The following is a 22,843-nucleotide window of genomic DNA, read 5'->3' on the forward strand; positions in this document are numbered from 1 at the left end:
AAAGTTCGATGTTCATTCTTTTTTACTTTTCTCCGGTCACTTGTGAGCTATTTTTCAATCAGCCGTCTTCGCAAATTGTTACTTTAGTTCTAAACCAGTCTGTGGAAAATGAACTTCAGTGTTCAAGGCTCTGCCGAAAGACACCAGGATGCGACACATTTGCCATGTCGGTTGACAACGGTCAATGCCTTCTTGGAAACGGAGTGAAACAGAATGGGTCATCGGCACTTGGAGCCGGGGTTTACCACCAAAAGGTTTGATTTTAATTAGCTTGCCCATTAAAATGTAAGTGTATAATTATTTTATTTAAAACATCCCAGCTTTTAATGAATGATGATTGATTGATAGCCTATCCCATCGCTGATTATAGGTAAACAGTTTGTTAAAATGTCAGTAAAATATGTCAATCAAAGAGGTAAACAAATGTGGCGGGTTACACTTGGCAAAGCGGTACAGAGCGGTGCAACATTAGCAATCGGCTATTATACAAAGGGCTATTATGCTTTATTAGATGTTCCCCAATGTTGATGTTCTACATAATATATTTAGCTATTATATGATATAACATGTTTGGATGTAATATACGAAATAGAACAATGCTTACTTTCGGGTTTAATCTGTATTTAAACATAATTGTCTGGTGTATTACAGTGTTACTATTGTGTATAGCCGTTTGCGTCTTGGTCACAAAACTTTTTATACCATCTCCACATAGCCAAAGGAAAGATGTCAATTTTCGAATAAAACTTGTATTCTTTGGATAAAAGCCGAGAGTATTCCGATTGCTAAATTTGAACCGCTCCATACCGCTTTCAATCGTAACAACTCGGCCATCTCCGGCAAGCTTCGTGATAAACCTAGTCTTCAAGATATACGAAATTGTGATAAGGCCGCCGGCGATTAACTCAATTATCATTACGCTAAGTAGACCCATGTGATAACGTAAACAATATACTGAAATTAATGATTTTGACGATTTGGAGAAACTTGAAGAAAATATTCAAATGAAAAGAAAAAACAGCTTGATAATCTTCGCTAAACTCCTGTTAAAAGGCCCAAGGTCCAAGGCCGAACAAACTGTCAACGAGTGACACATAAGGTTATTTGCATTATATACGGAAACAAGTGTGATTGTATTACAAATGATTATGTTAATATTGTTTATGAAGATTTAGACTTTGTTCCTGATCATGCCTCTGCTATGGCCTCTGTTGAATATATATAAAAGCCATGGGATTAAATTGCTTGATCGCCATAAGACGCAACAGATCCCTTCAGAGATAAGCATGCTCAATCCTGAAGGGGTCGACTGGTCTTGTATACAGTATAATCTCCGTCCACACGGAGAACTGGTTATACCAATTTGCATATTATTAAGTACATCAACGTACTATGAACGCACTTCCTCCTTCAACGGAACGTATCACTATGAACGCACTTCCGCCTACCGCGGAACGTTACATTACTTTCCCCTCGGAGAAGACTTGTCCCGAGTCTTGGCCTGGGAAATTCGTGAGTTAGGCAACTCCGATCCGGCTGTTACTGCAAATAACACTGGCACTACCTTGCCAATGATCGTATCATACATCCTTGAACCTTCACACGGAGAACTTGATATGCCAATTTGCATACATTTCCATTCAAGTACATCAACGTACTGTGAACGCACTTCCGCCTACAGCGGAACGTTACATTACTTTCCCCTCCGAGAAGACTCGCCCCGAATCTTGGCCTGGGAATCTCGTGGGTAAGGCAACTCCGATCCGGCAGTTGTCTTCATCCCACCGCTGCAACCATTTGTAACGTGCACGACATAAGACGCAACAGATCTCTTCAGAAAAAATCATGCTTAACCCTGAAGGGGTCGACTGGTCTTATAAACAGCATAATCCCCGTCCACACGGAGAACTGGTTATGCCAATTAAAGCCATTGTTTGATATTGATAGTTGTACGAAAAATGCTGATTAATTTGATAATGCTTGTGATAATGCATGGTGTTTATACAACGAAACTTTACGTATCTGTAATACGAATAAAACTGATGTTAAGAGAACTACACTGGGTTCACGAAATAAATATACAATACAACACAATACGTTTATTTCGGCTTTAAACTTACAAAGTTTATAGCAGTGAAAAATAACAGATGAAAAATGGTAAACAGAACTTAACAAAGGGATGTTATGTATAAAAGACATATGCATGAGATGTTATTACATACATAGTATTCCAATATAACAGTACAAAAAGTCAGACGAAGGTATAATTTCAGGTTCAATATTTAACTTAATATATTAAGTCGTTGGTAAAATTTCATTTCTTAATTTCATTGTAAATATTATAAAAATCTAAATTCATAAAAAGAAAAACTGTGCTTATCGACAAAAAAAAGGAAATTGAGACTTTAAGGAAAAATAAACCTAGAGAATAAGGCATTGTAATTTTTCATTGGTCGACTTTAAAACAATTACGTTTGATTGCAATAACGATGAGGCAGAACAATTTAGTTCAAGTCATGATTTTAATGAAGATAATTCTACATTTCTAGAGTCAGACCAACCTATTTCTGTTATTGAAGTACATAGTGCAATATGGCATTTAAACATAATAAGTAGGCTGGTAGCGACTGTATTTTAAATAAGTGCTTTATTGAATGTGTTGACATATTATCTAGTTACTTTTGTGATATATTTAATAGCATTTTATTGTCGGGTTTCTTTCAAGAAAAGTGGACAGAAGGTGTTATTGTTCCTCTTCATAAAAAGGTTTTGTTAATGATGTTAATAAATGTAGAGGAATAAAAACACTTGTTAGTTGTTTTTCAAAGGTATTTACAATAACTTTAAATACGCGCATGGACTCATTTTGTGAATTTAATGCTACTCTTTCGGATGCGCAATTCGGATTTCGTAATGGTTGCTCAACAGTTGACGCAATTTATATTTTAATGTCTGTTGTGCAAAATTATGTCAATAAAAACATTGAATATAAGTTATTTTAAAAACATAGAATATAAGTTATTTATGTCGACATGTTTAAGTGTTTCGATATGATTTACCGCAATGATTTGTGGATAAAACTGTATACATCTGGTATAAAATGTAAATTAATCAGATTAAGATATACAGTCGAACCTCGCTATGTCGACGTCGGATAAGTCGACTTTCCGGTTATGTCGACTTTTTTTCCGGTCCCGAATTTATTCCTTCTTATTCTATATAAAATAAATCTGTTTGTGTCGATTTTTTTATCTCGAATTGTTCGCTATGTCGACCTCGTTTTTCAGTCCCAGTGGTCGAATTTCACACATTTCCTAAGTTCTTTATGTCGAACTGTAGATCGAGACGTAGGTGTGAAAATATTCATGACGGTTTGCGGCTTGTCGCAAAACACCGTGCGTGTCAATATAACAAACTGTCATAATTGGGGGATACAAAAATGTAATTGGTAAGTGCGAATAATTAAAGTTGTTTGTTTATGTATTTAATTAAAGAGACATTTATTGCTCAAGCTCTTTGGTATTGTATAAAACATGAACATTTTATTGATTAGATATTGAACGGAGCCACCCCTGTAGAATAGCACAAGCATTCACATTTAATTCTTTTTTTTATTTTTCAAGTATTAAACCCCATACATTTATGGGAAGAAGGGCGTCGGGGTGTTTGTTTATATGTTTTAATAAATCGCCAGCCGTTGTATATTATCAATTTACCGTTCCTCCGGGCTGAGAATCCTTTTTTATGTAAATAATGTATATAACATTTTAAATTATTATATAATATTTTAACAGTGGCCCTGAAAAGGATCGTTTTCTTTCTTATAGTTAGTAAAGTCTTTGTTTATGCCAGTATTAAACTACCATCCGGAAACGGTCTAATACTAATAGCGATATTTTAAATACACCCTGGATGATCAACCAATCTCTATTTTATTTCATAATTTAATCAATCCTTGGCAACGTTTTCACATATTGTAACACCATATGATGGAGTCTTAAGCTGGGAATCGTTATATTCTCCATCCTGGTTTGCCTGGTTACACAGCGATACTAGTCCAAAAAAAAAGAACAACAATAACAGCAGTTGGACACTTATATATACATGTATAACACACTTTTCTTTATTTTATTTGTATTGAATATCGCTGTTGTATTATAAACAAGAAAACAAAGAAAAGAAAAAAGAATTCAGTCAAGAAAAAAAAAATCCAGGCAAACGCAAACGCAAACGCACTGAGGCTTAGTCCTCAGAGCAAACCAGCATATACCGCCATCCCTGATGGGGGTGGTTTAAGAAACTAACTAGTGAGAAATCTGTCATTTAAAAAAAATCTCACTAGCTAGTTGTTATAATGCCAAGGATACGTTGTATATATAAACACTTACTATTGTAAAGAATTTTAAAATTTAGACATCTTTTTAAAATGTGGGCTGAGCCTAAAATGTTTGTATATCATACTCTTAATATTTAAGTGTACCGTTGGCCTTCGTCAAGGGAGATTATGTCACCGATACTTTTTTCCCTGTAGAGGACTTACTTTTATATTTGCAAGATAGCATTGATTCCGGTTCCGATGGTGTTGTATTGATTATGCTGCTTTTTGCAGATGATATAGCCATTTTAGGGAAATCGCTCGAAGAAATCCAAACCAATTTGAACAATCTTTACTAATATTGCAATGCATGGGGTTTAAAAGTTAATACATCAATTTGAAAGACAAAAATAATGTTGTTTCGTAAACGGGTAGAATTCGTCAGGATACTGGACCTATAATGGCTTTTTTATCGATGTAGTTGATATTTTTAACTATTTAGTTACTGTGATAAATTACACTGGAAGTTTTACATTGAATCAAGAGCATTTGGTTGGAAAAGCCCTTAAGGCCATGCATATTTTATCATATAAATGCAAAGACATTGACCTTAAACATAAACTATTTTGTAAATTATATAATGCTTTTGTTGGCTCAATATTGAATCATGCCTGTGAAATATGGGGTTTAAGTAAGTTGAAAGAAATAGAAAGTATACATTTAACATTTTGTAAACGATTATTACAAGTTAAAATAAACACTTGTAAAGCTATTGCTTATGGATAATTTGGTAGATATCCCATATATATTAATATATGTATGTAAGAATTATTAAATAATGGTTTAAATTTACAACAGTAATAACATTATATTAAAGTCTGTGTATAAACAAGCCATTTATGACTGTAACAAAGGTTGTGTTAACTGGTTTTCTAATGTAAAAAGAACTGTTAAATAATTACGGAAAGGCTTAATTGTTTGATAATCCCAATACTGTTAATGTTATTGCATTTATTATCGAATTAAAGTGTAGAATAATAGATACGTTTAAACAAGAATGGTATGGGAATATTAATTAAAGTTTTTGGATATCTTTGGATATTTTAAAACATGTTTTGGTTACGAGCATTATTTAGATTTAGTACGTTTATACGTTGTTTAACTAAGAGTTCTTGCACACCCATTGAGAATACAAACAAGTAGATACTTATGTTATAACATAAATCGTAATGAACGTTAATGTTTTTGTTGTATTGACAGAGATTTAGAAGATGAGTTTCACTTCATATGTGCTTGTCGATGTTATTCCCAACTACGAAAATACTTTATAAAACGTTATTACAGTGTAAAACCATCTGTTTTTAAGTTTCATGAATTGCTGACTTCATGTAATAAGAATGAATTATGAGTGTTTGTAAATATATGAAAGAAGCGTCTGTTATACTAATAATAATAATAATAATAATAATAATAATAATAATAATAATAATAATAATAATAATAATAATACAGTTTTTATAGCTATATTATAATTTCCCTAACATAGTAATCATCTTGTTTTCAATTTAAATTAACTAATTATTATTTCTTCGTTTTTCTTTTATTGTAATATATATTTAACTTTAGATACGTGACATATATATAAATAATTATATGTATTATGACGATGTACCCTTGTAGAAGTCGAATAAACTGTCTGTTCTGTTTTGTGCTATGCTGTTCATATACGTATAAACATATAACATATACAACCTTTGGCGCAGGAAGTACTGTAACATTTACAGTACAACTGGCCTTTTTAGAATGTTTCAGGACCTTGTATTACATTACTTTACTAGTTTTTTATATACAAAGATATAATTGATTAAATGCTTTAAATGAAATTTATTAGCATGACTGTTGAAGCCAAATGTTTATAAAGAAAAAAAGAAAGATTGAAACATAAAGATTATCTCGACCGTGTTAACCGTTATAGTAGTCGTGATCTTATAGAACGTCAATTGATGTAACAAGCCTTAAACAAAAGTTTATTTAGTCTTTTATATGTTCAATTATTAGTGAAAATGATGCTGTTACAGCAAGCGATGAATCAGAGATACTGATTCGATTTCCGCTTGAAGCTGCTTAATTTTATATAATATTATGTTTCCTGGGATGTGTTCCCTTCTCATTTGTCTACATATATTTGTATATAGCAGTTGAAACAGGACAATGGAATGGTAACCCGTAAGTTCATAATACACGTTTGAACGATGAAGTAAACAGTTGTTCCACTTCATTAGAACTGTTGTTCACTGTCAGTTGTTTAAAGAATTTATTCATCAGATATATGTATATAAATGGACCATTAGATGGCTAGCCGATTTAATGTTGTTTTAATTAATTTTTCGAACTAAAATTGTCCGGCGAAATGGAGCTTTTCCTGCATGATTTTTAAATAACGAGCTGAAGGTGTCTCATTTATAATTCTAATGTTGACTTACCCGATGTAAAAGACATTTTATTACATTCTGTAATATGAAAACGTCAAGAAAAGTACACATGAAATGAACATGATTATAAAAAAATGGTCATGTGCAATATTAGAATGTAACCATTGTGATATTAAGGTATTCATATTCATAAGATATCTCATAAAAACTGTAAAAAATATAAGAAGTGTATATCACAGAGCAAAACATTGTCAACAGAGAAGTGTAATAAATGGCATACTTATTATGAAATTAAGCTTGAATAATTAATTTCTTAATCGTTAACGATACACATATCTTACAATGTTCATAGGTATGGTTGATGCTTTTGTATACCAGGGGGACATTTTTTCATATAGAAAAGTGCTTCACTTGAATTAAAAGGTCACCTTTTCCACAAATGAGCCTTTTTTGTAGCCCATGTAACATTAACATTAATGAAAATGATGAACAAATAAACAATTAATAATACTCAAACACAAACATCTGACGTGTCAAAACAATAAAAATGAAATTAAACCCTGAAAAAAACACCTAAAAGGTCGATACTTTTCTATTTTGGAATAGTACGAAATAAATAACATGGAATCGAAAATCCCCACATTAAGAAACAAGTCTTACCATAAATATTGACAAATTTGAAACTAAATCATCCGGCAAGTTATTCCTGATACAATAAAAGTATTACTTTTTTTCAGAAGATTATCCGTACCTACAACATACAAACCACGTGGGACGGGCAACCAATTAACCACGACCCCATCAAGATCACCGTGGGGCCAGTTGAATCCACCGGTCACGTGATGTTGTCAGCTTCCGGTCCCTTTTTCAACGACTCAGAGAGGCCCCCAAATTCTACAGTCGGTGAACCATATTATGGTCTTTGGAATTACGAAGGTAGAACAGCACAATAATACAATGAAACTATAGGGACACCCCAGTTGTCGAAAATTCAAAATTAAACCTTGTTTAGAGTCACAAGGCAATGACCTAAACGACAATATTTACACCTCAACTTCCATTCCCTAAATGAACCGCCTTTCGGCAATTGAATTTATCAATCGATGAACGCAACATCTTCGGATCGCAATTCATCGCATAACAATATACAGTCGAAACTCGATGGCTCGATATTCTAGGGACCGGCCAAAGTACTTCGAGCCTCGAGAATATCGAGCCAAGCGGGATTGCTTACAGAATGTTATTTTTTCATTTGTTACATAAATTCTTATTTACCTCGTTTGTTATTGGCTACGCTATCTCCGCAAGAGAAGGAAGAGTATTTATTGGGCATGGTTACGCACCCTAAATTTCGTAATATTACTTATTCGATTATTGGAAAATATCATTTTATTTTTTATTTATAATAAAAATACATTTATGCGAAAACAAGCAATTGTAAAGAGTGGGTAACACAAACATAGCTTAAAAGTTATATCAAAATGCATAGTAATTTAGGGATGGATAACAATTAGAGACATAACTTAAAGTGATGGCATGTTTATTCAAACTGTTAAACCATTTAAATTCGATAATAATTATAATATGAGTCAAGCAATTTTAATCGATTAGCGCCTTGTGCTAAATGAAGCCAATCAAACAAATCAAGGCGTGAGATTCTTAACTGAACCCGCGAAAATGACATCGACCCAAGCAACCAAATCAAAGTGTGAAATTCTTGTGTGGACCGCGAAAACCACTTCGAGCGTGGAGAAATATCGACCCTTAAGATATCGAGCCATCCGATCGAAATTTATATGAACAAAGAGTAAATAAAAATCGGTCCTTTTAATTTGGTTCGAGCCAACGAGGATATCGAGCCAACGAGTTTCGACTGTACATGCATTTTTCGCGATCTTGTTATTGTTAGTACTGTGTAAGTACGTGCAGTTAAATATAAGTAGACAATTTAGAAAGTGTTAAATTATGATATGTCAAATGTATCGTTGCCATGGGTTTCTCAATTTTACGTTTAAAAGTGATTTCAAGAGCTTGATCTTTTCACGTGTTATCGTGACGTCATTTAAAAAAACGTTTCCGGTTACAGTCGGGTTACAGAATGGATTACTAAAAGGTATTCTTAAATGAAATAAAGTATTTTTTAACAATTCTTGAATAAAATAATGCACTATTGGTGTAAATATAAGTAATGAACTGCGGGATTGATGTCATTATCGGGGGTATGAACGCAATTTGGCTGGTCAAAGTACGTACGGAGTTATTCGGATTCCACGCACTTTGACCAGCCCAATTGCGTTCATACCCCGATAATGACATCAATCCCGCAATCCATTCCTTAAATGAAAAAGGAATACAGACGTATAAACACCACATACATAAATACGAACACCACAACCATAAATACGAACACAACAAACATAAATACGAACACCACAAACATAAATACGAACACCACAAACATAAATACGAACACCACATACATAAATACGAACACCACAGACATAAATACGAACACCACAAACATAAATACGAACACCACATACACAAAAACAAACACCACAAACAGACTACAAACACATCAAAATAGATTTACCAATAAATGATGGGACTTCCGCCTGGGAACGGTCTGTGAAACACGCGTTTGCTAGTACACGAATCTACTGGGGGCTTGAACTATTTTGTATGACCATAACCCCACACTTGTCCCAATATTTATCAACAATTAACAACACTTGTTTATTTTACAGAGAACTTTAACTTTTTTTCCATTTTGGACATCTTCTCTTCGTTTACAACGATTTTGAAAGATATCATAACATTGTATTACTCACTCTCGTTGGCACGATACTACGCGAGAGTGTGATCTTGTGTTGTGTTGAAAACCGGAGAACCTGGAGAAAGCCTACATTTCCGGCTTAATGACGATAAGACTAAATCACATATGCGCCCAGACAGGGAATCTAACCTGTGATACCTTGGTGAGAAACGAGTGCGCTAACCACTGCGCTAACCGTACAATGTTCTCTTCTTTCCTGACATATTTCAACGAACAAACTAATCGTTTAAAGTGACAATTTTATGTGAATTTCTCTTCAGAATGTAATTGAGAATTTAATTTCTTACTGCGCCGGTGATAAATGGGATTTTTTTTTAATATCTGTTTTTGCTTACAGCGGTGGAGGTGTTCTTTCTGAATGACGAAAACCACTTGTTGAATACGATCCTCTCACCGTGAGTCTTAGAGTCTCAAGTCTTCAATTGTTGTTTTTTTTATTTCAGATATGTACAGCTTGAGGTAATCCACCCATCATACCAACAATAATGATTCTATTAAATTATCATTTTGAAGCAACAAATTGTTAGGTTTGAATATCTTTTATAAAATTAACCCACCGATATTTGGTTTTGTAGACATTTTTTGTTAAAGGAAAACAGGAATAAATTGCAATAAAATCATTATGATAGTAAAATTAGTTTTATTATACCGCTTTTATTTATCATATCATAGTTGTAGCGTTATGATGGTGTAATTTCAGGATTGATAGCATTTTGTTTTGCGTCTATGCGGTATGAACGCAGTAGGGCACGCGAGCAAATTCCATGAAACGCGCTATCTCCGATTGCCATTCCTTAGATGAAAGCATGTCCTTAATATTGCATTTATATTCCGAGTATCTTTGGAATACACTGGTAGTCAATATCTATTGTATATCCCTCTTTAATTTTAATCTATATATAGATTTCGAAATTGTCAATTATCCAAAACCTTTTATTCTCATGCATGAAATATCTTTGGAAAACCCTTGAATTCCATATCTAGTTTGCACCCTTTAAATTTACACTGTATTTAGATTTACTACTTGTATGTGCTTTATATATAAAATATATACTTTGTAGCACCTGCAGAAGTCATTATACTGTCATCGGACTCAAATCATCTGTATCAATACGCTTGTGTTTAGTCAAATGATGATTTATCGCGGTAATATAAATATGACGTCGATGAAAGAAGTGACATCAATGTGGCTGACACCCCATTCAAACAGAAAGGATAATCATGAAGTCCTTCTGCCTTTCACTAGACGTGCATTGATCAAATGCTTGATTACACAGATGGACGGCAAATTTTAAACATATTAGTTCACCCTTAATTATATTTAGGCCATTAAAAACGTGTCTTTTATGACGTTAACAGCGTTGTTAACTTTAGTAACACAACATGTTTACGTCTGTTTTTGGGTGTGCATTAATTGATCCACGACTATCTTGATATTCTATAAGTCCAAAGGATTGAAAGTAAACAAAACATAATGAGTATCATAGAATTACATTTTCTAAAGTTTTACAATATATGATATTAACTTGTTTTTGGTCGTTTCTATCCATACTTTAGCTTAGCTATCGATGGTCAGGTGTTATCAATAATTTAGCCTAGCTATTAATAGTCAGGTGGTATCAATAATTTAGCCTAGCTGTTCTTGGCCAGTTGAATATACGCAAGCCTAGATATAGTTTGCCAGTTTTATTTAACACTAAAGCCTAGCCATTGTTGGCCAGTTGTTATCCATACTATATTCTAGCTGTTGTAGGTCAGTTGTTATCCATACTATATTCTAGCTATTGTTGGCCAGTTTTTATCCATACTCTATTCTAGCTATTGTTGGTCAGTTGCTATCCATACTCTATTCTAGCTGTTGTTGGTCAGTTGTTATCCATACTATATTCTAGCTGTTGTAGGTCAGTTGTTATCCATACTATATTCTAGCTGTTGTTGGTCAGTTGTTATCCATACTTTATTCCAGCTGTTGTAGGTCAGTTGTTATCCATACTATATTCTAGCTGTTGTTGGTCAGATGTTATCCATACTCTATTCCAGCTGTTGTTGGTCAGTTGTTATGCATACTATATTCTAGCTGTTGTTGGCCATTTATTATCCATACTCTATTCTAGCTGTTGTAGGTCAGTTGTTATCCATACTTTATTCCAGCTGTTGTTGGTCAGTCGTTATCCATACTCTATTCTAGCTATTGTTGGCCAGTTGTTATCCATACTCTATTCTAGCTGTTGTTGGTCAGTTGTTATCCATACTTTATTCCAGCTGTTGTATGTCAGTTGTTATCCATACTATATTCTAGCTGTTGTTGGTCAGATGTTATCCATACTATATTCTAGCTATTATTGGCCAGTTGTTATCCATACTCTATTCTAGCTGTTGTAGGTCAGTTGTTATCCATACTATATTCTAGCTATTGTTGGCCAGTTGTTATCCATACTCTATTCTAGCTATTGTTGGTCAGTTGTTATCCATACTCTATTCTAGCTGTTGTTGGTCAGTTGTTATCCATACTTTATTCCAGCTGTTGTAGGTCAGTTGTTATCCATACTATATTCTAGCTGTTGTTGGTCAGATGTTATCCATACTATATTCTAGCTATTGTTGGCCAGTTGTTATCCATACTCTATTCTAGCTGTTATTGGTCAGATGCTATCCATAATATATCCTAGCTGTTGTTGGTCAGTTGTTATCCATACTATATTCTAGTTGTTGTTGGTCAGTTGATATCCATACATTATTCTAGCTGTTGTCTGTCAGTTGTTATCCATACTATATTCTAGCTACTGTAGGTCAGTTGGTATCCATACTTTATTCTAGCTGTTGTTGGTCAGTTGTTATCCATACTATATCCTAGCTATTGTTGGTCAGTTGGTATCCATACTTTATTCTAGCTACTGTAGGTCAGTTGTTATCCATACTATATTCTAGCTATTGTAGGTCAGTTGGTATCCGTACTTTATTCTAGCTGTTGTTGGTCAGTTGTTATCATACTCTATTCTAGCTACTGTAGGTCAGTTGTTATCCATACTATATTCTAGCTATTGTAGGTCAGTTGGTATCCATCCTTTATTCTAGCTGTTGTTGGTCAGTTGTTATCCATACTATATTCTAGCTATTGTAGGTCAGTTGGTATCCATACTATATTCTAGCTATTGTAGGTCAGTTGGTATCCATACTATATTCTAGCTATTGTAGGTCAGTTGTTATCCATACTATATTCTAGCTATTGTAGGTCAGTTGGTATCCATACTTTATTCTAGCTGTTGTTGGTCAGTTGTTATCCATACTCTATTCTAGCTACTGTAGGTCAGTTGTTATCCATACTATATTCTAGCTACTGTAGGTCAGTTGGTATCCATAATCTATTCTAGCTGCTGTTGGTCAGTTGTTATCCATACTATATTCTAGCTACTGTAGGTCAGTTGTTATCCATACTATATTCTAGCTGTTGTTGGTCAGTTGTTATCCATACTTTATTCTAGCTGTTGTTGGTCAGTTGGTATCCATACTTTATTCGTGCTGTTGTTTGTCAGTTGTTATCCATACTATATTCTAGCTACTGTAGGTCAGTTGTCATCCATACTATATTCTTGCTGTTGTTGGTCAGTTGGTATCCATACTTTATTCTAGCTGTTGTTGGTCAGTTGTTATCCATACTATATTCTAGCTGTTGTTGGTCAGTTGTTATCCATACTATATTCTAGCTACTGTAGGTCAGTTGGTATCCATACTTTATTCTAACTGTTGTTGGTCAGTTGGTATCCATACTTTATTCTAGCTGTTGTTGGTCAGTTGTTATCCATACTATTTTCTAGCTACTGTAGGTCAGATGGTATCCATACTTTATTCTTGCTGTTGTTGGTCAGTTGGTATCCATACTTTATTCTAGCTGTTGTTGGTCAGTTGTTATCCATACTATTTTCTAGCTACTGTAGGTCAGTTGGTATCCATACTTTATTCTAACTGTTGTTGGTCAGTTGTTATCTATACTATATTCTAGCTGTTGTTGGTCAGTTGTTATCCATACTATATTCTAGCTACTGTAGGTCAGTTGGTATCCATACTTTATTCTAGCTGTTGTTGGTCAGTTGTTATCCATACTATATCCTAGCTATTGTTGGTCAGTTGGTATCCATACTTTATTCTAGCTACTGTAGGTCAGTTGTTATCCATACTATATTCTAGCTATTGTAGGTCAGTTGGTATCCGTACTTTATTCTAGCTGTTGTTGGTCAGTTGTTATCATACTCTATTCTAGCTACTGTAGGTCAGTTGTTATCCATACTATATTCTAGCTATTGTAGGTCAGTTGGTATCCATCCTTTATTCTAGCTGTTGTTGGTCAGTTGTTATCCATACTATATTCTAGCTATTGTAGGTCAGTTGGTATCCATACTATATTCTAGCTATTGTAGGTCAGTTGGTATCCATACTATATTCTAGCTATTGTAGGTCAGTTGTTATCCATACTATATTCTAGCTATTGTAGGTCAGTTGGTATCCATACTTTATTCTAGCTGTTGTTGTTCAGTTGTTATCCATACTCTATTCTAGCTACTGTAGGTCAGTTGTTATCCATACTTTATTCTAGCTACTGTAGGTCAGTTGGTATCCATAATCTATTCTAGCTGCTGTTGGTCAGTTGTTATCCATACTATATTCTAGCTACTGTAGGTCAGTTGTTATCCATACTATATTCTAGCTGTTGTTGGTCAGTTGTTATCCATACTTTATTCTAGCTGTTGTTGGTCAGTTGGTATCCATACTTTATTCTAGCTGTTGTTTGTCAGTTGTTATCCATACTATATTCTAGCTACTGTAGGTCAGTTGTCATCCATACTATATTCTTGCTGTTGTTGGTCAGTTGGTATCAATACTTTATTCTAGCTGTTGTTGGTCAGTTGTTATCCATACTATATTCTAGCTGTTGTTGGTCAGTTGTTATCCATACTATATTCTAGCTACTGTAGGTCAGTTGGTATCCATACTTTATTCTAACTGTTGTTGGTCAGTTGGTATCCATACTTTATTCTAGCTGTTGTTGGTCAGTTGTTATCCATACTATTTTCTAGCTACTGTAGGTCAGATGGTATCCATACTTTATTCTTGCTGTTGTTGGTCAGTTGGTATCCATACTTTATTCTAGCTGTTGTTGGTCAGTTGTTATCCATACTATTTTCTAGCTACTGTAGGTCAGTTGGTATCCATACTTTATTCTAACTGTTGTTGGTCAGTTGTTATCTATACTATATTCTAGCTGTTGTTGGTCAGTTGTTATCCATACTATATTCTAGCTACTGTAGGTCAGTTGGTATCCATACTTTATTCTAGCTGTTGTTGGTCATTTGTTATCCATACTATATCCTAGCTATTGTAGGTCAGTTGGTATCCATACTATATTCAGCTGTTGTTGGTCAGTTGTTATCCATACTATATTCTAGCTACTGTAGGTCAGTTGTTATCCATACTTTATTCTTGCTGTTGTTGGTCAGTCGGTATCCATACTTTATTCTAGCTGTTGTTTGTCAGTTGTTATCCATACTATATTCTAGCTGTTGTTGGTCAGTCGGTATCCATACTATATTCTTGCTGTTGTTGGTCAGTCGGTATCCATACTATATTCTAGCTGTTGTTGGTCAGTTGGTATCCATACTATATTCTTGCTGTTGTTGGTCAGTTGGTATCCATACTTTATTCTAGCTGTTGTTTGTCAGTTGTTATCCATACTATATTCTAGCTACTGTAGGTCAGTTGTTATCCATACTATATTCTAGCTGCTGTTTGTCAATTGTTATCCATACTATATTCTAGCTACTGTAGGTCAGTTGTCATCCATACTATATTCTAGCTGCTGTTGGTTAGTTGTTATTCATACTATATTCTAGCTACTGTAGGTCAGTTGGTATCCATACTTTATTCTAACTGTTGTTGGTCAGTTGTTATCCTTACTATATTGTAGCTGTTGTTGGTCAGTTGTTATCCATACTATATTCTAGCTACTGTAGGTCAGTTGTTATCCATACTATATTCTAGCTACTGTAGGTCAGTTGTTATCCATACTTTATTCTAGCTGTTGTTGGTCAGTTGTTATCCATACTATATTCTAGCTACTGTAGGTCAGTTGGTATCCATACTTTATTCTAGCTATTGTAGGTCAGAACTTAATGGGATTGAACTTGAGCCAAACTATGTTTGCGTTAAGGCTCATGGGTGCTCCGCTACAGCCATTACTTGTAGATGACGTGAACACGACATTATTACTTGTATCATTTCAGTACATCTCCGAATGTGTTCATTGTGTTTAAGTTGAATGTGACACATATATGACTCAATGAAGAGTACATATGGTAGACTAACCGCCCTAATTGGGCACATGTTGTACATATTTGTAATGCTCCATTAGAATTTTGAATACTGACTTTTCTATTTGTATATAAAATGCATATCTCCTACAAGGAGGAAATAAAGATATTGAATTGAATTGGATTGGATTGAATCCATACACAAGCTTAGCTATCGTTAGCCAGTTGTTATCCATACTCAAGCCTAGATGTAGGTGGCAATTTTTATCCATAATCAAGCCTAGCTATTGCTAGCCAGTTAGTATCCATACTCGAACCTAGCTATTGTTGGTTAGTTGTTATCCATACTCAAGCTTAGCTATCGTTGACCAGTTGTTATCTATACGCAAGCCTAGCTACAACAGTTTAAATGTTAATATTTATCTTGCAGGTACGGTGTGCACCTTTTACTGCTCAGTAACGAAAAGGTAATCCACATATTTAACTTAAATTAATAATGACAGCATTCGAAATTCTTTCATTTGAAGCTAAATTTTCTTTTGAAAATATACAAAGGGGTATCATTCGAGCAACATGGGTTTTTTATATGTTGAAAATGGAATCCTTGGAGCAACATAATTTTATTTTGTGATGTAAATCCTCAACGCGTTTAACATTGTAGTGCCAATTGGTAGAACATGGGGGTAAACGGCGAATAAGGTCTGTTGTCAGAGGTATGAGAGAACATTTCTAAAACTTACAGGACGCCACATTTTTCATGAAAATCCAGATTTTGAAGTTGTGAACATAAAGTATTTGCCAGTTAGTCCTTTCTTCTGGAATAAACGTGTCTTGAATACACACCTGAAATTAACAACGGAAGAAGCATTGGAACAGTTTCAACACATCACAAAATATTGTGTCTCCAATTATATACAAACGCGGACTTTATTCAATTGGCATTCTAATGGTACGGAACTAGAATATGTTTACACCTTAGTATACACAGATCAATCGACTTTTTTTAAAAATTTATTCACTTTGTTGATGCAAGAAAACGACTGCTAACGTATATTAAAGGTGATAACAGTAACACAATTATGTATAAAAAGTTGATAAATGAAACAGGAAATCAAAAAAAAAGAAATAAATAAATATAGCGAAGTTTTTAAGATTATACTGGATTATTTTAGAAAAACACTAGGCTTATTAGCACTTACCTCAGTTTATCTATTAATTGTTACAAATTTGTATAAATATATTTATTATATTTGTCTTAGTTTACTCTAGAAGATTGATAATAGTGTTCTTTTTCTTAGTACTTAGACAGCTTGACCGATTTAATTTTTGTATGTTTATTTGTTGTTAACCTCGAATCATATGTATTATATGTGCAGAGTGTACAATAAACTTTGAAACTACGCAAACTAGCTTACAGTATTATGTATACATTCTCCTATCGAAAATAAGTAGTAATACTCAAAGGGAAGTAATCATGTTTTGATAGATATACTGTGCATGTATCAATTAATTACTAATGTTTTGTTTCGTTCACGTTGTATGTGATGTATTTTTGACCGGTGGTTTGTAAATTTAAGAATAATACATGATGGGCCATGGCTCTTTGTTGATAATTGCCGTTGTGGGAAGAATGTTTTCTCCGAGGGTAATTATCCTCATTGGGGCAATTATCAACCAAAAGTCATGGTCAACCATGTATTATCCTGTATAATACATATGTTTTGTCATTTGTCGATGATTTGAACTGGTTTTGAAAATTATGTTGTGAAATAATAAAGGATTTGATTAGTATGAAGTCAAAACGTAAACTGAGACAGAACAAATTGGTTTTGAATGGCATTTGCTGTGGAAAAAAAACGAGTGACTGGAAATTAATTTACAGACCTTTTTCTCACGTGCTTTTGGCATTATACGGTACAATTTCCATTCTTCAAATATCCTGTTTTTACATCGGCTAATTTTGACGTTCATTTCAATAGATGAGAATAGCTAGGGTCGATCAAGCCTAGGAGCAGTTTCAAAAAAATCTCGGCTTGAATGACCCTAGCCATTTCGTTGGAAAAACTAACATTTCTCAGCAGAACTAGGTTTATCAAAACGTTTCTACAAAACATTTCATTGTCTCACTTTGTTCTGACCTTCATCGAATTATGATATTTTATTGACTCTCCATTTATTTATCTATGTACGTGATAAGAATGTAAACAAATTGATTATATTGGAAAATCTATAAAATATATTGTCACAAAAAAGTAATGGAAGAAATTAAACCTATATCTGTATGCATTCCACTCGTTCGCTTCTATGATATTTATCATATGGTATTTACTCATTTTCCCTCCATGTTTGTATTGGAATGAGTTAAATAAAAGAAATTTGACTAGACTTGATTTAAAGTCAGTTTACAATTATAAATAAAATTTATTGCGAATATGTTTGGTTTTGCCTGAAACAATATCAGTTTTAAAATGACCATGATTAAGTCCCGTTAAAGCTGCACTCACACAGATATACCATTTTTACAACTATCTTTGTCTTGGAAAGAGCAAATTATTGCGTAAATATCTGCAAATCAATTAAAACAAAATTGCTGACAAAAAATCAGATCGCAAATTTTCATATTTCCGTTCGAAAAAAATGTTTTATGGCTTAAACCGATACAACGGTTTAAGAAAAATGCATAAAACTTGTTTTGAACTTAAATATAAAAATCTGCGATCTATTTTTTTGTCAGCAGTCTTGTATAACTGGTTTCCATGGGTTTTCGCCGAAATTGGCACGTTTCAAGACCAAAAAAAATGTTGTCAAAACCTTCAATCTGTGAGAGTGTAATACTAACTAAATATTAACTCGAACCAATAACCAATCTGATAAAAAAATAATTGCAGGACCAACTGCCTATGAACTACACTGCAACGATCTCGGGACCCATGTGGCACGGCGTGGCTCATATTCCCGGCGAGTATTTCCCGCCAAAAGTATCCAGGTTTAACGCATACGGCACGCACGGTTCAGACCAAGAACGGAAATACGAATCCTTGTATCCAGTACCAGCCGGAAAATACACAGACCCAATCTAGTATGTTTTGTTTTTGTACAACAGTTTGATTTCGTTGGCATTTGTGATTCCTTTAAGTATGCATTATGTAATAGTAAGTGTTTATGTTTTGGTCTCCAAAACGATTAGGTCGGCAGACTAAAATTAAATGCTGACTTTCTTAGTGTTCAGCTTGGATTGCCTCGCAAATGTTTTTTATCTTACGCACTGCGCATGCACGAGTTTCTAAATAAATCACTTAACGGGGAGGGGGGGGATGCGCACTCCCTTAAGTTACGCCCTCTCTTACGTCGATTCCTGGATCCATAAACACAACGATCGTTTATTTAAGCATGTTTAAACAGCAAGAGATGAATCAAGAAATGTTCTAATAGTATTTAAATCCCAAGACACACATATCCCAAGGGATCAAACCACTTGAATTTGAATGGTAACTAACGATGCTGTTGCTCGATTACATAATATTCATGTTTTCGCCTATACGCTAGTACGTGTTACCATGTTTGGTACAAGATATGTATCAACTGGCTTTCAAAGCCATTCACGTACTTGGTGTGTGTGGTCGTCTTTACTACGGTTTATTACGAGATCTGAAGTTTTGCCTCGTTCTCTCCATCCTTTCCCGTTTCTTATGAAATCATTACGTTATCAAAACATTAGCTGTCACTTATCGCATACATCTCTGTTCTTCTTTGCCTTTTCTTCAAACGTCCCTTCATTTCCGTGAAATGTTTTCTCTTAGACCTTTCCCTCTCTCTCGCTCCCTCGCTCCTTCTCTCTCTCTCTCTCCTTCTCTCTCTCTCGCGCGCGCTCCCTTGCTCTCTCGATCCCTCTATCTCGCGCTCCCTTGCTCTCTCGCCCCTTCTCTCTCTCGCTCTCTCTCCCCCCTCTCTCAATCTCTCTCTTTCTCTCGTTCTCAAATCATTAGCTGTAACTTATCGCATACATCTCTGTTCTTCTTTGCCTTTTCTTCAAACGACCCTTCATTTTCGTGAAATGTTTGCTCTTAGACCTTTCCCTCTCTCTCGCTCCCTCGCTCCTCTCTCTCTCTCTCGCTCCCTCGCTCGCTCCCCCCCCCTCTCTCTCTCTCTGTCTCTCTCTCTCGCGCGCGCGCTCCCTTGCTCTCTCGGTCCCTCTATCTCGCGCTCCCTTGCTCTCTCGCCCCTTCTCTCTCTCTCTCTCTCTCTCTCTCTCTTTCTCACTTTCTTTCTCTCTCTCTCTCTCTCTCTCTCTCTCTCGCTCCCTCGCTCCTCTCTCTCTCTCAACTACTCTTCCATGTTCTTTCTATCCCTGTCCCTCATTATGTTTTTTTTACTCAAGCTGAAGTTCATTTCCCTTAAACTTATTTTTACCCATACCACTCGCTCATTTATTCAAGGTATCCGACCCAAAAATAAGCTATTTTCTCGCCCCAATTTCTCAAAAATTCTAAAGCAAATCTCGCTTAAGTATCTTATTCCATTTATAAAAAATAATTACTTAAATTAGATTTTATAAAACAATAAGTAGTTTTTCTGATTGATTTCAACTATAATTTAATTACTTCTTTGAATCCTTAACAAGAAAGTACTCGACAATTTATACCACATCAAAAACAGTGTGCTCAGCTTTATCCTGTTATAAGGGATTTAAGATTATCGAAAAATTGGGGCCTGATAGCTCCATGAACCTTAACATTCAATTTTGATGTCAGGTGACTCCATACAAATTGGAAAATTCGTTTGAAAGATATATGCTTGCTGATTATTATTATTACGGCAAAGAAACGACCGAAAATACATAATTCACATAGATATAACACCTTTAATATTTTCCCTTCATTTCAACTGAGATCGGACGTTAAAATTATCGATTTTGCAAGATTTGAACTTCAAGAAAACTTGGTCCAAAAGTTTCAAATTATTGTTTTACATGACTATTTTCGATAATTGATTATCGAAATAACATGGAGTTATCCGTCACCTAAAACTGACACATTTGTGGATCGGACTCCTTCATTACCTTCCATCCTAGAAGATATCTTTACATATTTTTTTTTAAACTTTTACTTCTGTCTTTCTTTTTCCATTTGTCAACATCCTTTTCCCTGATGTATCTCTTTATTTCTCTCAATTCTGAATGTGAAATAAATTAATAATAATAATAATAATAATAATAATAATAATAATAATAATAATAATAATAATAATAATAATGATAATAATGGTGATAATAACAATAAAAATAATAATAATGATAAAGTCATAATGCTGATGATGATGGATGATGATGATGGATGATGATGATGATGATGATGATGATGCTACTTCTACTACTACTACTACTACTACTACTACTACTATTACTACTACTATTATTATTACTACTATTACTACTACTACTTATAATAACAAGAAGAAGAAGAAGAGAAGAAGAAGAGAAGAAGAAGAAGAAGATTAATAATAAAATAATGATTAAAAATAATGGAAACAATGATTATAACTTTATTTTCCCTAATATAACACATTAAGCTACGTTAATAACGTTACTTACTTACAACATTGTGTTTGGCTACATAGCTTGTTTCTGTAGTTTTCACATAATTATTCATAACAAATACAAATCACACACTAGCACGAAGACACGAAACAAATTCCACTCAGATTCATACGCGTGAAACATTCATGATAAAATAATTTCAACGAACACTCGTAAATAAACGGAAACAGAAATAGTTGTTTATGTTTTCAATACAATTAAATTAAAACATACAAGTATGCACTATCCATAATAGGGTATATGAAACTATAAGATAGAATAGCATGTTTAATTAATTATCAATTTCAATATTTCAGCAACAGGCTGGACTACTTCAAGCTGATTGACTTCAAGGATATAGTCCCCGATAACTGGAGCCAAGACTACACCTCCTCAGAGTGGAATTGATCATATACCGTTTGTGTATACCACGTATAAATTCCGTCAGAAATGTAACGGCGGAGGACAATATTTTGCTTTGAATGAAGACTTTAAACAAAGATAAATTTACTATTTCTTCACCACTTTAAATGAAACATTACGAAGTCTACGCCACTTACAGAGCCCCGCCTTCGATTTTTTTACTAGAGTTTGATAGTTAAGTTTCAGGAAACACTTCGTCAAGCCTTTCAACAAAACCGCCGCCTTTATGGAGCACTATCAAAACATATTAGTTTAAAACAAGTTCATCAAAGTGTTTAGGAAAACTAATCACCTAATCAAACTCCGGTAAAAATGTAATTTATCATGTGATATACACACACTGATATAGTTGGGATAATTATGTTTATGTATATAGCCTGGTTGAAATATAATCGTATATGGGTTTTTTTCCATGTGTTTCCACTACGAAGATAATCCGACGGCGCGGTTGCCGTTAACGATGCTTGCCGAATTATCGGCTACGCAGCGTTCCCGAAGGTCTTATTTCCCATCCGTGCCGGAAAAACATGTTTTATAAATTTTTTCTCCCACCTCAGATAAGTAGGTCCAAAAATTAACCACGCTAGAAATTCTTATCTTGCCCACGGGCAGAGATAAAACAAGTACCCGTATGGAACTCCTTTTTTATGGTCATCACATAGTAATTACCTACCCTGTTGAAGACTGTCGTCGGTAGCATCATAGAAACCTTGCCTTGAGGTAATATTTAGAATGCTAATTAATTATTTCTCGTTTAAATGTCACCATAAAAACTTTTCACGCACCTTTCAAGAAATAATGCGTCACTCTCCTCAGAACTATTTAAAGACCGATTTGACTATTGACATATCCATTACAACCATGAATTATCACATATCCATACGCATTTATTTTTACTACGCACAAAAGAGTTCCAGCAAAAAAATCATTTTTACTTAATTTTGTTTAACTGTGGTGGAG

The 22,843-nt window shown here is 34.3% G+C and overlaps 1 protein-coding gene across 1 annotated transcript; it reads left to right on the forward strand.

The window, feature by feature from the left end:
* The first annotated feature begins 164 nt into the window (after positions 1–164).
* On the forward strand, positions 165–21,868 carry LOC128223189 (UPF0462 protein C4orf33 homolog). The gene is made up of 6 exons (XM_052932483.1): positions 165–254; positions 7,485–7,683; positions 9,921–9,978; positions 16,316–16,352; positions 18,774–18,964; positions 21,778–21,868. Exons 1-6 carry the CDS (start codon positions 165–167, stop codon positions 21,866–21,868), a joined length of 666 nt encoding a protein of 221 aa, XP_052788443.1.
* The last annotated feature ends 975 nt before the right edge of the window (positions 21,869–22,843 follow it).

The sequence above is a fragment of the Mya arenaria genome, chromosome 17, assembly GCF_026914265.1.
Source record: "Mya arenaria isolate MELC-2E11 chromosome 17, ASM2691426v1".
In the NCBI taxonomy this organism is placed as follows: Eukaryota; Metazoa; Mollusca; class Bivalvia; order Myida; family Myidae; genus Mya; species Mya arenaria.